Raw genomic sequence first — 17,295 nt, 5'->3', positions numbered from 1 at the left:
AAACAATGAATCATGGAACACAACATCAAAAACTAATGATGTATGGTGATTAACATAACATAATAAAATAAAATTTAAAAAAAAGTTTATGTGGAATTATAAGGGACACAGAATAGCCAAAACAACCTTGAAAAAGAACAAAGTTGGAGAATTCATACTTCTCTATTTCAAAACCTACTGCAAAACAACAGTAATCAAGACAGTGTGATATGACATAATGATAAACAGAGAGATTATGAGAATAGGTTTGAGAGCCCAGAAATAAACCCACATGTCTGTGGTCAACTGTTTTTCAACCAGAATAGGAAGGGCATATCCCTAGGAAAAGAATAGTCTTTTTATCAAGTGGTACCAGAACAACTAGATATCCACATGCAAAAGAATGAGTCTGGATCCCTAGCTCACACCATACATGAAAATTAGCTCAAAATGGATCAAAGACCTAAATGTGAGAGCTAAAACTATAAAACTCTTAGAAGAAAACATAGAGGTAAATCTTCATTACCTCATATTTGGCAGTGGATTGATAGATATGACAGCAAAAGCCTGAGTAATACAAGAAAAAATAGATAATTGGACTTCATCAAAGGACACTGTCAAGAAAATGAAAAGTATACAGAATGGGAGAAATATGTTTGCAAATCATATTTTCTGATAAGGGACTTGTATCTAGAGCTTATAAAGAGCTCTTAAGGGGCACCTGGGTGGCTCAGTCATTAAGCATCTGCCTTCGGCTCAGGTCATGATCCCAGGGTCCTGGGATCGAGCCCCGCATCGGGCTCCCCGCTCCAAGGGAAGCCTGCTTCTCCCTCTCCCACTCCTCCTGCTTATGTTCCCTCTCTCGCTGTGTCTCTCTCTGTAAAATAAATAAATAAAATCTTGAAAAAAAAGAGCTCTTAAAACTCCATAATAAAAAGACAACCCAATTTTTAAAACAAGCAAATAGTCATTTCTTCATAGTCATTTCTGGGGCACCTGGGTGGCTCAGTCCGTTAAGCATCTGCCTTTGGCTAGGGTCATGATCTTGGGGTCCTGGGATGGAGCCCCGTGTCGGGCTCCCTGCTCAGTGGGGAGCCTGCTTCTCCCTCTCCCTCTGCCTGCTGCTCTGCCTACTTGTGCTCTTTCTGTCTTTGTCAAATAAATAAATAAAATCTTTAAAAGTAAGTAAAAGCTTTCACCAAATTAGGAATAGAAACAGTGAAACAAGCAGAATACAAAATGGGCAAAAGACTTTAATAGACATTTCTCCAAAGAAGACATACAAATAGCCAATAGGCACATGAGAAGATGCTCAACATCACTTAGGGAATCCTTAAGGAAATACACATCAAAACCATAATGAGGGCACCTGGGTGGCTCAGTTGGTTAGGCATCTGCCTTCAGCTCGGGTCATGACCCCAGGGTCCTGGGATTGACCCCACGTCGGGCTCCCTGCTTGGCGGGGAGCCTGTTTCTCCCTCTCCCCCTGCCTGACACTCCCCCTGCTTATGCTCCCACTCCCTCTCTCTCTCTCTGTCAAATAAATAAATAAAATCTTTAATAAATAAATAAATAAATAAAATTTTAAAAAGGAAAAAAAATGAAGTCATTTCATCAAAGAGTGTGTACACACACACACACACACACACACACACAGAGAGAGCCAATAAGCACATGAGAAGATGCTTAGCATCATTACTCATTAGGGAAATGCAAACCAAAATCATGACATTCTTTTTCCTACCCACTAATGGCTATAATCAACAAGGCAAATAATAACAAGTGTTAGTGAGAATGTGACAAAGTTGGAGCCCTCATATGCTGTTGGTAGAAATGTAGAATAGCGCAGCCACTTTGGAAAATAGTCTAGCAGTTCTTCAAATGATTAAATGTAGAGTTATCATACACACCAGCAGCTCCACTTCTAGGTATATACTCAAAATAATTAAAAACAGTTGTTCAAGCAAATATTTAGACATGAATGTTCATGGTAGCGTTATTCATAATAATATTGTTATAACAGTATTATTATAGAATAATATATTACTCATAATAAAAAGTAGAAACAACTCAATGTCCATCAACTCAATGTCCATCCAGCTGTCCATAAGCCTCCTTATCCCTCTGCCTCTGCCTCTCTCTCTCTGTCTCTCGTGAATAAATAAATAAAATCTTAAAAAAAAAAAAAAATGTTTAGCCTGAACTTAATAAAACCTTGAGGTTTAACTTTTAGGAAATACAGGGGAGACATGAACATGATAAAGAAGACCACAAGGAAGATAAATATAAATTAATGTAGGACATTTCAAGGCAAATCTAGAAGATAGGAGTTTTTATAGGAAGTATGGCCTGGTTTCTGTCATGAAGAACAAAAGCTGGAAGTGGGGATGGGAGATTCATTTAGATGTAAGTGATGTAGACATGATAACCAAATGCAGTAGATATTTTGGGAAGAATTAAGGAAATTGAATATGATCAAGACATTAGATGATATTTAAAAATTATTAATGTTACTAGATATAATAATGGTATTATAAGTATGTAAGAAAAAATTTTTTAGAGATACATATTAAGTATTTAGGGGTAAAATATAATTAATTTTTACCTTAAAATACTTGAACAAAAAATACATATATGGAAAAATAACAGTTATTGAATTTAGGTAAAAGTGTGTTTATTATACTGATCTTCTCTTTTTCTGTATTTAAAAAATTTTACTGATTAAAAATAAAAATCAGGGATACCTGGGTGGCTCAGTTGGTTAAGTGTCTGGCTTCAGCTCAGGTCATGATCCCAGGGTCCTGGAATCAAGTCCCACATCGGGCTCCTTGCTTGGCTGGGAGCTTGCTTCTCCCTCTGCCTGCCACTCCCCCTGCTTGTGCTTGCTCTCTCTCTCTCTCTCTCTGACAAATAAATAAAAATCTTGAAAAAAAATAAAAATAAAAATCACTCAATTAAACACCAAGTAAATAACAAAAACATAGAAACTGTCCTTAAGCATAGAAGGGGGAAAAGAGAAAGTTTCCAAATTTGTTACCTAAAGCCAACATTATATTGACCTCATATCTGACAAAATAGAGAATTTACAGATCAGTTTTATTAATAATTGTTATGCTGAAATACTAAATAAAACATTACTGGGTGAAATCAAGTTTAAAGGAATCATGTAGCACTATCATGCTTACATTCCTGGAATGACCTCTTGGAATTCACTTGTGAAACCATTAATCCTGGCACTTTCTGGGAAAGTAGCTTCTTTTTTCTTTTCTTTTTTTTTTTTTAATTTTAAAAAATTTTTATTTAAATTCAATTTAATTAACACATACTATATTATTAGTTTCAGGGGTAGAATTTAGTGATTCATCAGTTGCATACAACAACACCCAGTGCTTGTTACTTCAAGTGCCCTCCTTAATGCCTATCACCCAGTTACCCCATCCCCCCACCCTCCTCCCCTGCAACAACCTCAGTTTGTTTCCTGGAGTAAAGAGTCTCTTATGGTTTGCCTTCCTCTCTGTTTTCGTCTAATTTTATTTTCCCTTCCCTTCCCCTATGTTCATCTGTTGTGTTTCTTAAGTTCCACATATGATTGAAATCATATATTTTTCTCTGACTTATTTTGCTTAGCATAATAACCTCAAGTTCCATCCACGTTGTTGCAAATGGCAAGATCTCATTCTTTTTTTTTTTTTTTTAAAGATTTTATTTATTTATTTGACAGAGACAGATAGCAAAAGCAGGAACACAAGCAAGGGGAGTGGGAGAGGGAGAAGCAGGCTCCCTGCCGAGCAGGGAGCCCGATGCAGGGCTCGATCCCAGGACCCTGGGATCATGACCTGAGCCGAAGGCAGACGCCTAACGACTGAGCCACCCAGGCACCCCAGGATTTCATTCTTTTTGATGGCTGAGTAATACTCCATTCTGTGGAATATAGCTTATATATACATACATAAACACACTACACACCACATCTGGGCTCTTCCCATATTTTGGCTATTCTGGACATTGTTGCTATAAACATTGGGTTGCATGTGCCTCTTCAAATCCGTATTTTTGTATCCTTTGGATAAATACCTAGTAGTGCAATTGCTGGGTCATAGGGCATTTCTATTTTTAACTTTTTGAGGAACCTCCATACTGTTTTCCAGGGTGGCTGTACCAGTTTGCATTCCCACGAACAGTGTAACAGGGTTCCCCTTTCTCCGCATCTTCACCAACATCTGTTGTTTCCTGAGTTGTTAATTTTAGTTGGGAAAGTAGCTTCTTTGATAACATTCTCAATTTCTTCCAGGATTATTGACCTGAAATCAAAAGTCATTAATCATGTTTGATGATGAAACACTAGGGTATTCCCATTATAGAGAGAAGAAAAGGAAATCCACTGCTGTTGTTATTTAACACTGTTGTGGAAGTCAATCAAATAGACTCACAGAATAAATTGAAATACATCAGTATTGGAGAGGAGGCAAAATCGTCATGATACCTGGAAAACCCAAGAATGTTAACTGAAAAAGAAATAGAAAGTAGAGTTTAGTCCAGTTATTGGTTACAGAACTCATATTAAAAACCATTAGTTTTTCTGTTTAATGTATTCAACAAATATTACTTGAATGCCTTACAAGCAATAATATCTTTTAGAAAATATAATGGAAGGGGCACCTGGGTGGTACAGTTGGTTAAGTATCCAAGTCTTGGTTTTGGCTCAGGTTGTGATCTCAGACTCATGAGATCAAGCTCCATGTTGGGCTCTGCGCTTAGCATGAAGTCTGCTTCAGATTCTATCACTCTCTCCCTCTGCCCCTCCTGCTCATGCACGCTTTCTCTCTAAAATTAAATAAATCTTGGGGGGAAAAAAATGTAATGGAAGAGGGGTGCTCGGCTGGCTCAGTCAGTGGAGCATATGACTCTTGATCTTGAGGTCGTGAGTTCAAGCCTCATGTTGGGTATAGAGATTATTTTTTTTAAAAATGTAATGGAGGAGAAGATCTCATTCATTATAGCATGAGAAAAAATATACTTATGGAATAATACTTTGGAAAAAAATAAATCTGCCAGGTCTATTTTAAGAAACTTGAAAAGTATACTCCAATAGGCATGAAAGAAAGAAAAATCAGGAGATAGGGCGCCTGGGTGGCTCAGTCATTAAGTATCTGCCTTCGGCTCAGGTCATGATCCCGGGGTCCTGAGATCGAGCCCTGCATTGGGCTCCCTGCTCCGCAGGAAGCCTGCTTCTCCCTCTCCCACTCCCCCTGCTTGTGTTCCCTGTCTCGCTGTCTTTCTCTCTGTCAAATAAATAAATAAAATCTTAAAAAAAAAAAGTATCTCTTTTAAAAAAAAATCAGGAGATATACTTCATTTTTGGATTGGAAGATTCAATATTACAAAAAAATATACAGTATCAAAATTTTTTCTAGAGTTCATCCACAAAATCAGTATTTCCCCAACCAGAATAATAGCCAAATACTCTTTTGGAACTTGACAAAGCAGAAGTTCTTCTGGAAAAATAATCTGTGAGAATTGTCAGGAAAAGCTGAAATAAAGAGTTATGAGTATGAGTAGGTCTAACAGACTTAAAATGTACTAAAGAGCTGTAGTAATACAAATAATGTGACTCTTGCTACAGCAATAGACAGCAAAGAATGGAATAGGAAAGAGAATCTAAATCCAAATTGGTAGTAAGGATAGCATTTCAGATCGGTGGTGGTATGTAACTGGCTGCCCATTTGAGGGGAAAAAAATATAAAGCTTGATCAGATAAATTCCAGAAATATCAAGGATTTTTTAAAGCTTTTTTTTAAAGAAAAGAAATTATGAACTTGTTAGAAGGAAATATGGGTAAATTTTTAAAAATAATCTTGAAGTAGATTGGGCTTTTCTAAGATTTTTCTTTAAATTCAGAAGCCATAAAAAGGAAAAGATAATAAATTTCTTCTGCAAATATTAATAACTTCTTTATAGTAAAAACTTTGTCATGAGATTAAATGACAGACCAGAAAAAAACATTGCAATGTATCATAAAGGATAATGATCTATCATTAAGAAACCCCTGGTATTCTGTATGTTTGTGGTATGTGACCACTTGTGTGTAGTGCACTCTATTTTACAAAACTCAGAATGGAAAGAAATGGAATTATATTTGGAGAGGTAAAATGTGTTGTCTTCTCTTGAGTAGAAGCATCAGAGGGCAACAGTATGGGCTCTAGAACAGGTGTCCTCAGTTTGTTTTAGAACCCCACTGATAGCTCTGTGACTTTGGCAGAGTTACTCAACCTTTCTACCTTTCAGTATATCTCTAAACTGGAGATAATACCATCCGCCTCTCAGGGCTGTGAGGATTAAATGAGGTAATACATGCAAAGTGCTTAGCTCTAGAATTTGCCTGGGAGTATTCTAAGGGCCCAGTAAATGTTAGCTGTCGTCATTAGTATTAGTATTACAGCTCCTACTACTTTTCCCATTACCTTTCTTACTTCTGATACTAATAATACCTCACATTTGTATGTTTTAGAATTAACAGAAATCTTTCACGCGAATTATATAATTTTATCCTCATTACTACTTTGTGAGGTAGATACAGTAGCTCCATTTTATAGAAGTAGAAACAGAGCCTCAGTAAAGTGACTTGCTCAGGTTTGCATTATCTAGTCAGTGGCAAAGTTGGACCTAAAATTCAGATCTTTAGATTCTGCGTTCCAGATGGTTTTTTTAAAATCTTGAATTTAGAAATAATTTCAAATTTATGAAAAGCTGCAAAAATAAAAATAGTACAAAGAATAGCCATATACTTGTTACCCATTCACCAATTGTTAGTCTTTTCCCCCATTTACTTTATTATTCAGCATTCGATTTTTAGATTGCCTCTTCCCTCTTACTCATTTACTTGTCCTAATCTCAGATGGCCATTCCTTCACTTGACAAATACTTATCAAGTGCCCGTTTCTTGATTAAATATTACCAAATGTCCATTACCTGGAATACCAGTGTAACCCTTTCAATTTTATTCTCATTTTTGTTTTAAGGAATGCTTTTAATTCTGATTATTTCACTTTCCTCTTCTAATACGTCAAAATATTTTGAAATCTTTTGGCACGTAGAGAGTGATTTGTGGCTTGGTTTTTATAACCTGTTCATTCCATAACTAGTCATTCTGCAAAAACTGTCTTTGTGTTTTATTTATTTATTTATTTAATATTTTATTTATTTATTTGACAGAGAGACAGTGAGAGAGGGAACACAAGCAGGAGGAGCGGGAGAGGGTGAAGCAGGCTTCCCGCTGAACAGGGAGCCCAATGCGGGGCTCACGGGGCTGGATCCCAGGACCCTGGGATCATGACCTGAGACGAAGGCAGATGCTTAATGACTGAGCCACCCAGGCACCCCTGTCTTTGTGTTCTTCTTTTTTTTTTTTAAGATTTTATTTATTTTTTTGACAGAGAGAGACACAGCAAGAGAGGGAACACAAGCAGGGGGAGTGGGAGAGGGAGAGAGAGAGAAGCAGGCTTCCCGCTGAGCAGGGAGCCCGATGAGGGGCTCCAGGACACTGGGATCATGACCTGAGCCAAAGGCAGATGCTTAACGACTGAGCCACCCAGGCGCCCCTTTCTTTGTGTTTTAAATACCTGAAGAATCCTTGGGAGTTAAGTTGACTCACTGAGTTTACAAAACTAGCTTCCCTCCCTCTGCCTCATGGATTTCCAGTCCGTTTGGGGTTTTCCTGAATCATAGTGGCCTCAGAACACTGAATTTAGTCTTGAACTAAGCTGATCTTGGATTTAGAATTAGATTCAGAGGGTGATTGGTCGTTCAGGCTTATCCAAAAAGTAAACCTGGATATTCTGGAACTTACTGATTATCTGGAGGTGAAAGAAGGGCACCTATGGCTAGCATATAACTAATCAATTCATGCAACACAAACAGTCCTGTGTACCTAGCGTTTTGTTTCATCTTTGCTTTGATGAATGTGAAAGCCATACTCTACCAGGTGCATGGCATTGTGCCAGTCATAGTGGGGATCTACCAAGTGTAATCTGCTCTGGCTGATACTAATCAGCCAATCATCCAGCTTTTGGCAATGTCTTTTGAAGAGAGGCCTCTTTCCTGTATATGTATAAAAGCAGTTTCTCTCTAGTTTTGCAGTACATTTCTGGGTTAATTATTAAGTTGTTTTTTTTTTTTTCCTGTTTAGATTATAGCCCTTTTGTTTCCTCTCATTGACCTTCTTATTTTCTAAGCATTAGATGCTTTGCTTGAAAGTTTCTTATATACTTACCAGACCTCTTCTAAAGGACTTACTTCTGATTGCTATGGCATGGAAGTAATGAGTTGATTCTTTTAACTCTTCACCTCAGACTACTATTTTGAAGAATTCAAAAGGATATACTGAGCTAAAAAAAATACATATATGTGTGTATTATATGTATATATATATGAAATAGGAATGTAGTGGACCAATATTGCTCTTAGTACTTTGGCACTCTTTGTATCTCTCTCTAGTAAATGCTTCTGAACAAAATCTCCAGAGAGAAGGTGACATATTGAAGAGAAGGTAAAAATTGAAATCATAAAGCATTGGAGAGTGAGAAAGAATAGGTGCAAAATAGTAAAAATGTGTAGGTTAAGAGTTTGGTGAATGCAGAATGAAACAGTTCATTAGAACAGTCTGTAGCAGGTAGGTTAAAATTTAATATTAAAATCTTATATTGAATTTCTACTGGATTTTTTTGTCTTAAAGAGCTCCTTTGTTTTATTTTCCTGTTTACTCTTTATTTAAACAGCTTATTGAGATGTAACTTGGTACCATATTAAAAAATTCTCCCATTTAAAGTGTATAATTCAGCACTTTTTGGTGTATTCACAGAGTTTTTCATCCATCACCTCAATTATAGAACATTTTCATCACCCCCAAAAGAAACCCTGTATCCATCAGCAGTCACTCTCCATTTCTTACAAACTCCCCAGCCTTAGGCAATCACTATTTTACTTTCTGTCCCTATACATATGCCTATTATGGACATTTTATATAAATGGGATCATATAGTATGTGGTCTTCTATGATTGGCTTTTTTCACCAGCATAATGTTTTCAAGGTTCATCCATGTTGTACCAGGTACTTTTTGGTACAAGTAATATTCTGTTGTATAAGAATTCATATTTTAGGGGCGCCTGGGTGGCTCAGTCATTAAGCGTCTGCCTTCGGCTCAGGTCATGATTTCGGGGTCCTAGGATCAAGCCCCGCGTTGGGCTCTCTGCTCAGCAGAGAGCCTGCTTCTCTCTCTCCCACTCCCCCTGCTTGTGTTCCCTCTCTCGCTGTGTCTCTCCCTGTCAAATAAATAAAATCTTAAAAAAAAAAAAAGAATTCATATTTTATTTATCCATTCATCAGTTGATAGACATTGGGGTTGTTTCCACTCTTTGGCTATTATAAATAATGCTGCTATGAATATTTGTGTATATGTTTTTGTTTCAGACATGTTTTCATTTATTTTGTATAGATATGTAGGAGTGGAATTGCTGGGTCATATAACTATGCTAAATATTTTGAGCATCTATTAGACTATTTTCCGAATTGGCTGCACCATCTTACATTTCCACCAGCAGTGTATAAACGTTCAAATTTCTCTACATCCTGGCCAGCACTTGTTATTATGTGTCTTTTTTATTACAGTAACTGTAGCAGGTGTAAAGAAGTATCTCATTGTGGTTTTGATTTGTATCAAAATCAAAAGAGCATTTGAATGGATTTTTTAGCTGACTGATTTCAGCAAGCCTTTTGTTAAGGAGGTAGTGGTCTGTAATAAAGAGAACATGGTTTTTTTGTGGGAGCCAAAGACTCAGGTTTTAGTCATTTCTGCTATTTATAGGCTCTTTTACCTTGGATGGGTTCCTTATCCTTTAAATGTCACGAATTCTTGGACATCTGGGTGGCACATTCCGTTAAGCATCTGCCTTCTGCTCAGGTCATGATCCCAGGGTTCTGGGATCAAGCCCGCATTGGGCTCCCTGCTCAGTGGGGAGCCTCCTTCTCCCTTTCCCTCTGCCTCTCCCCCCCTGCTCATTTTCTCTCTTGTGTGTGCTCTCTCATGCTCTCTCTCTCAAATAAATAATATCTTTTTTTTTTTTTTTTTTTTTTAAAGATTTTATTTATTTATTTGAGAGAGAGAGAGAGCACAAGAGGGGGGAGCGGGAGAGGGAGAAGCAGACTCCCTGCCGAGCAGGGAGCCCGATGCGGGACTCGATCCCGGGACTCCAGGATCATGACCTGAGCCGAAGGCAGTCGCTTAACCAACTGAGCCACCCAGGCGCCCCTAAATAATATCTTTTTAAAAAATGTCACTAACTCTCTCCCTTTCTTACAGAGTGGGTATGAGGATCAGTTGAAATAATGAGAAAAGTTTTTTGAAAGGTCTAAGGGATAACCAAATGTTCTCTGATATTACCATAATTAGGCTACTCAGGAAGGCAGAGAACATTCATAAGGGAGAGCATCACTAAAAAGGGGACCCTGTGTTCTATCTCCTTTCCTTTCTATCTGTAGCACCAACTTGGCCACAAGGAATTAAGCTAAACTGATGTGAATAGCAACCCTCTTGAGCTCAACTTGAATTTGTTCCTGAAGGATGGTGTAATGAAGTCATTAAAATAATTACAAATTAATAACATTTTCTCAACCATTTATTTGTATACAAATTATTATTATTAGTTATATTTTTTCTATATTGTCTTACAGAATTTACGTTGTCCATTGAATGAAGAGGTAATTGCCCAAGCCCGGAAAATATTCCCTTCAGTGATAAAATACATTGTAGAAATGACTATATGGGAAGAGGAAAAAGAACTGCCTCCTGAACTCCAGATAAGGTGAGGACATTTTTCAAAAGGGAGAAGTTTTAGCAAAGATTATAATTTATTGGCATTATGACAATTATGTAGAGAATTCTCTTTTGGGAATACTTCCAAAATGTCCATTTATATGAGATGCTCTGCACAGGCACTAACAGAAAGTAAGCCAAAAGAAGACCCTAAACAGGAGCTGCTGACTTTTAAGAAAGAGCATTTTGGGGGTCTTTTTTTTTGGTCGGAAAACATGAGGTGTTTTCACATTTTATTAGCTACAGTATAGACCCTAGAGCTGCTTCATTCCCTCCCCTCCCCTTTCCCCACCACGGGGTCAGGCCTTCCCAGAAGCCCCTGCCTTGGCTGCCTGGGCCCGCTGGAACTCCTGCTGCAGCTGAGTCAGGGTCTCCCTCTGTTGCTCTGACTGCTGTTCGAGGTCCTGGAGCTGGGATTCATATCGCTTAATTTCAGCTGTGATACAGTCCAGCCTCTTCCCCACTGTGGCCTGAGCCTCTCCCAGCTCCTGTTTGACCAGCACAGGACGCAGAAATTTAAAGACCATGTTGGATGCATCTAGCAGGGCCAGCTCCTCCTTCACAGTATTACTTTTCTGTTAGTTGTGCCTCAAGCTTTGCCACCCTGACATGGATTTACTCAAGTCCTTCTGTAGCTGCTGATATTTCTCCCCCTTTCCCTGTAGCTTCTTCTGGATTAGCTCAGCCCATGGCGGGGATAAAGGCCTTTCTTTCATTATTTGGGCTGGGGGTCTTATTCTAAATGATTTATAAGGACCTAGTAGCTACTCATCCCAGAAGAGAAGTAAATTGCCCAGTTTGATCCTGTCCTAGACCACCACCAGATTCCCCAAGAGGTTTGTGATGATAATAAGAAGATAGCCCTTTACCATGTGCTTTGATACCTAGGATTATTTCCCTACTAGTTGTAGGGATTTAACATTTTAAAACTAAAACCCAGCAATTTTTAACAGCCATAAGTCTTTCAGTGACAGATTTGCTCTTAACTTACAAAGTACAAGAGAATTCCAGATCTGATATGAAGATACAGTTTGGGCCTTGTGGGAATTTTTCTATCCATGTAATATTAGGAATTTCACAAAATTGCATCACAAATTCAAATACTGTTGTTCCTTTTACGGATTTTTTTTGTTTTAGGAGGAGAGAGAATTAAGAATTTTAATTTATAAAGACATTAAATGTATTGTTTTGACTCTTTGTGGGCCATAAACTGCTTGGGGAAATAAAGGTCATCAGAGATTGCATCCAAAAAGGCTTTAATTTCAGATATGTGATAATGTCAATTAAACTCTTTAAGAAACTTTGTGTTGTTGGGGTGCCTGTGTGGCTCAGTCGCTTAAGCGTCTATTTTCAGCTCAGGTCATGATCCCAGGGTCCTGGGATCCAACCCCCACGTGAGGTTCCCTGCTCAGCAGGGAGTCTGCTTTCCCTCTCCCTCTCTCTAATAAATAAATAAATAAATAAATCTTAAAAAAAAGAAAAAGAAACTTTGTGTTGGTAAACATGATACTAGCAATCTGCCAGCATGAAAAGGGAGAGTTGCTTGAGTTTGAGTGTATGTATAGCAGCACCAGACTTCAGATTCATAGATCTGAGTTTGAGGCCTTCTAACTGCTTTTTGGCATTGTGACCATGGAGAAGTTTTTTTGGTTTTTTTTTGTTTTTTTTTAAAGTAATCTCTACACTCAACATGGGGCTTGAACTCTTGACCCCAAGATCAAGAGCCAGATGCTCTACTGACGGAGCCAGCCAAGCACCCCTGTTTCCTGAGCTCTAACAGGCCTGAGAAAATCTGCCTCTTAGAGTTATGAGTTGGATTGAGTATATTATAAAAGCATACTGTAAACTGTTTAAAACTCATAATAACATCTGACATTTGTGTAGCCCAGGACAAGTGCTTTCACATTTTTTATGAGATCCTCACACCACTCTTGAATGTAGATATTATACTCTTTTTAAAGATGGAGGAGGCACTGTCATCTCAGCAAGCTTAAAAGCTTAAGCAGCCTGAGGTCCCTCAATCACATGGTAGTGCTAGCACTTTCAATCTGTACACCTTTTTTTTTGCTAAACTTAAATGTTCTATAAAACCAGTATCACTTCAAGTAAGTAGAAAGTAAAAGCAAAAACAAACTCAATAAAAATTAAGTGTTAATAAAATCTTACCATTTATCATTGCCTGTCTGAAGGTCCTGAGCCTAGGGCTGTCTCCCTTTGCCGCAATAAGAGTAGTATTAAAAACATATTGCCACTAAACTGAAAGTAATAATTTACATCTGGAGGTAATAAAAAAATGAAATGGTATCAGGGTTTTTAAAATTTCATGGCACTGTAACACTTAAAATAACTTCCTTTATCAGTATTGCTGTGGTACTTTCTCATACATAAGAAACTACACAGTGGTTATATGTTATATATTATTTTAGTCTATTTTTCACATTTTCCTTTATTTGTTTCAGTATCTGAATATGTATCTTTTATTTTTTAACAGGGAGAAAAATGAAAGATACTATTGTGTCCTTTTCAATGATGAACACCATTCATATGACCATGTCATATACAGTCTACAAAGAGCTCTTGACTGTGAGCTCGCAGAGGCCCAGTTGCATACCACTGCCATAGACAAAGAGGTTTGTGAGCTTCATTTGAATTCTTACGCTCCCCCATATCAGCTTCCTGGGAGTCAGGTGTTGACTGAGTCCTTGACAAGTGCTCTTTTGTATTGTGTTAGGAATAATCATACTCTTCTTTTATTCCTTATATCCTAGGTAAATTGGTTAAAACTTGATTTTTCTGTGTATCATAATTGTAAATAAACTATTAGCTTTCTTCTTTTATTCTAAATAATTAGAAAGTTACTGAATATATTTGGCAAAAAGTAGTTAGGAATGTCTGCTTTAGTTTGTTTCTATAATTATTTATTAAAATAGCATTCTAGGGGCACCTAGGTGGCTCAGTCGTTAAGCGTCTGCCTTCAGCTCGGGTCAGATCCTGGGATCGAGCCCCACATCGGGCTCCCTGCTCTGCGGGGAGCCTGCTTCTCCCTCTCCCACTCCCCCTGCTTGTGATCCCTCTCTTGCTGTGTCTCTCTCTGTCAAATAAATAAATAAAATCTTTAAAAAATAATAATAAAATAGCATTCTGTAATTATTGAGCACATGAATAAATGCATTAATTTTGACATTTTTAACATTATTTATTACAACTATTTTTAGCATAATACTGATGCTGTGGTTTGGCTTTTTAAAAAATATCTATCTAAAGCAAAATGTGTTCCTCAGGTATATAGAGGGAATATTAACTTAATCCTTGTCCTTGAGAGGAGTGTAATATAGTGGAAGAAGCAGCATGGCATTAGTAATTAGTGTAGTGGTGCTAGGGCTTGAGGAATCAATATCCTGGTCACACCTGTCATCCACTAGTGGATGCCAAGTGTGTTGTGGAACACATGTTGAGGAACTTGTAAATTCATTCATGGAAAGTATTTATTTTTTAAAGATTTTATTTATTTATTTGACAGAGAGAGAGAGAGAAAGTGAGAGAGCACAAGCAGGGGGAGTGGGAGAGGGAGACAGGGAGCCTGACACGGGGCTCAATCCCAGGACCCTGGGATCATGACCTGAGCTGAAGGTAGACACTTAACCGACTGATCCACCCAGGCGCCTGCATGAAAAGTATTTAAAACATATAGCAGGATTTTAGTAAAAACCTAAATTATTATTATTGGATAGAAATAGAGTACACTATAGCAAGTGAAGAACTAACATTCTTGCCAAGCAGGAAATCCAGCATCCTAAAGTATATTCTCTGCTAGCGGTATCAAAAGTTCTGAAGTTTCATAAAGATGTTAAACATTTATGTTTATCGTCCAGGTATTGCCCATCTTACTACTTTTAGGCAGTTGACAAATGATTAATAATTAAGAGCTCATTAGGCCTTTGGGCTACATATTACTTATTGATTGGGATTGTCATTCTACTACTTAATTCTCATGTTTGTTTATAATTAGGGTCGTCGGGCTGTCAAAGCAGGTGCTTTTGCTGCTTGCCAAGAAGCAAAGGAAGATATAAAGGTAATTTTCTGAATTAGGGACAAAAGAGAATTGTAAGAGGAATTCATATTACAGGAGCCGAAGTAGAATAATCACATTGTTGAAGTGGTTTGGTATCCTAAGTAAAGGTAGTATTGGGCCATTTAGACCCAGAGATTTGAAACTGTAAGTGTTATATAAGATTTTTTCTTGAAGAATAGATTACTTAGTTAAAACAAATTTTAAAACTAGTGTTTTGTTTTTAATATTCCTTTCATTTGTAGAGTCATTCAGAAAATGTCTCTCAACATCCACTTCATGTAGAAGTATTACACTCTGAAGTTATGGCTCATCAGAAATTTGCTTTGCGTCTTGGCTCCTGGATGAACAAAATTATGAGCTATTCAAGTAAGCATATTGCCTATTTTTCTTATTTCTCATAAAATACTGGTTTTTGAAATAGCCACGAATTTGAAAATGTCATTGAGTATAAAACAAAATTTCTTTTTCATTTTTGGTTTATACATTTTGATTAATTTTCAGATTTGTATCTCAAAACGCCATAAATAATATTTTATCAGCTTTTGATTCTTCAATGTTGACAGAATTATTGTTGATATTAAGCTGGGAAGATTAATGTTAATTTTTTCACATGTTATTGTAGGAAACATACTTTTGGGAGGAATATTATGAAAATAAAAGTTATGTGACTTCTTTTGTTTGTAGGTGACTTTAGACAGATCTTTTGCCAGGCATGCCTTAGAGAAGAACCTGGCTCTGAGAATCCCTGTCTCATAAGCAGATTAATGCTTTGGGATGCAAAGCTTTATAAAGGTAGGTGGATCTTTGCTTATGCTGCTTGCCATGAAGCATGACCTTAAAGTGGAGCTATAATCTTTTTTATTAAATCAGTGCTCTTGATTGATAAGATATTGTACGTTAAGAAAAAGTTAACCAATCAATATGTAGTCTTCTGTGTTAAAACTTAAGGATACTTCTAATTATAGTGTTTTTTCGTTTAGTCAGGGCCAGTAAAAAAGAGTATGTGTATATATTCATTTGGTGCCATTATTAAAGCTATGTTAATTTTCATTTTTAAAATCCAAATGCAGAACATACAGTGAAAGGTGAGAAAAAGGCTTAAGGAAATGGAAAAGGGAAGACACAGAGTAAGAGTAATTTTGAGTGAAATAGAATAAAAAGGAATGGAGAAAGCTTAGGCAAGGTAGAGTGAAGTAAGGCAAAGCGGAGGGGCAGAAAGAGAGGGAAAAGGTTTATATATATGTATTTTAAATTCTAGCTATTATTGTGATAAATGCTACTCATATTTGAGTTCTTGAGGTCTGTTAGTATGTGAAATATTTTTATAATATTCTGCCACTTCTAATAGCCGGAATGTTTTTTTTGCCTTGGTGATACTCTTCCACTTCCCCCAAAAATGATCTCTAGGTGCCCGTAAGATCCTTCACGAATTGATCTTCAGCAGTTTTTTTATGGAGATGGAATACAAAAAGTTCTTTGCTATGGAATTTGTGAAGGTAATTGCTCTTTATAAATAGATATCAATAATAGAAAAAGAAAACCATTTTGGAAATGAAGTTGTAGAAACAAAGCAGATAATTATGAATCAGTTTAATTTTGTGATGTATTTCTTTTTTTTTTACATTTTTAAAATTTTATTATGTTATGTTAATCGCCATACATTACATCATTAGTTTTTGATGTAGTGTTCCATGATTCATTGTTTGCATATAACACCCAGTGCTCCATTCAGTACGTGCCCTCTTTAATACCCATCACCAGGCTAACCCATCCCCCCTCTAGAACCCTCAGTTTGTGATGTATTTCTTTTTCAAAAGTCCATTCAGTTTCACATTTGGCAGTATGGAAGCAGTAGTCTTGGAGAGGAGGTAGGTGGAAAATGACCTGTTTTTTGCCTGGACAGAGCAATAGGAAGTTATCACATTACACATGCATTCATTCTTCTTTATCATTTGTCTGTTTTTTTGTTGTTGTTGTTGTTTTGTTTTTGTTTTTTTTGAGTTTTTTCTGTCATATTTTTATTGACTTTTATACATATAAGTGTATATATACACTTTCTCTTATTTGGATAATATTAAGAGCATTTACAACTGCATCTTTTTCTTTATATCTTTAAACACTTTTCTTTTTTTTTTAATTTTTTTATTGTTATGTTAATCCCCATACATTACATCATTAGTTTTAGATGTAGTGTTCCATGATTCATTGTTTGTGCATAACACCCAGTGCTCCATGCAGAACGTGCCCTCCTCAATACCCATCACCAGGCTAACCCATCCTCCCACCCCCCTCCCCTCTAGAACCCTCAGTTTGTTTTTCAGAGTCCATCGTCTCTCATGGTTCTTCTCCCCCTCCGATTTCCCCCCCTTCATTCTT

At 37.0% G+C, this 17,295-nt stretch overlaps 1 protein-coding gene and 1 pseudogene across 3 annotated transcripts in view; one reads left to right on the top strand and one right to left on the bottom strand.

Moving 5' to 3' along the window:
• UBR1 (ubiquitin protein ligase E3 component n-recognin 1) overlaps positions 1 to 17,295 on the top strand; it is a 150,863-nt gene that overhangs the window by 34,681 nt on the left and 98,887 nt on the right. For all 3 annotated transcript variants that reach the window (XM_032417970.1, XM_032417971.1, XM_032417972.1), the window contains exons 5-10: positions 10,706 to 10,836; positions 13,339 to 13,477; positions 14,857 to 14,919; positions 15,162 to 15,285; positions 15,604 to 15,711; positions 16,327 to 16,415. In XM_032417970.1, coding sequence (XP_032273861.1) covers positions 10,706 to 10,836; positions 13,339 to 13,477; positions 14,857 to 14,919; positions 15,162 to 15,285; positions 15,604 to 15,711; positions 16,327 to 16,415 — 654 coding nt within the window. The remainder of the gene's footprint in view (positions 1 to 10,705; positions 10,837 to 13,338; positions 13,478 to 14,856; positions 14,920 to 15,161; positions 15,286 to 15,603; positions 15,712 to 16,326; positions 16,416 to 17,295) is intronic.
• Positions 10,851 to 11,648, bottom strand: LOC116640764 (annotated as a pseudogene).

Source organism: Phoca vitulina, unplaced genomic scaffold, assembly GCF_004348235.1.
Source record: "Phoca vitulina isolate PV1807 unplaced genomic scaffold, GSC_HSeal_1.0 scaffold20, whole genome shotgun sequence".
NCBI classification, from domain to species: domain Eukaryota; kingdom Metazoa; phylum Chordata; class Mammalia; order Carnivora; family Phocidae; genus Phoca; species Phoca vitulina.
This window is presented reverse-complemented; position numbering and strand designations above follow the sequence as displayed.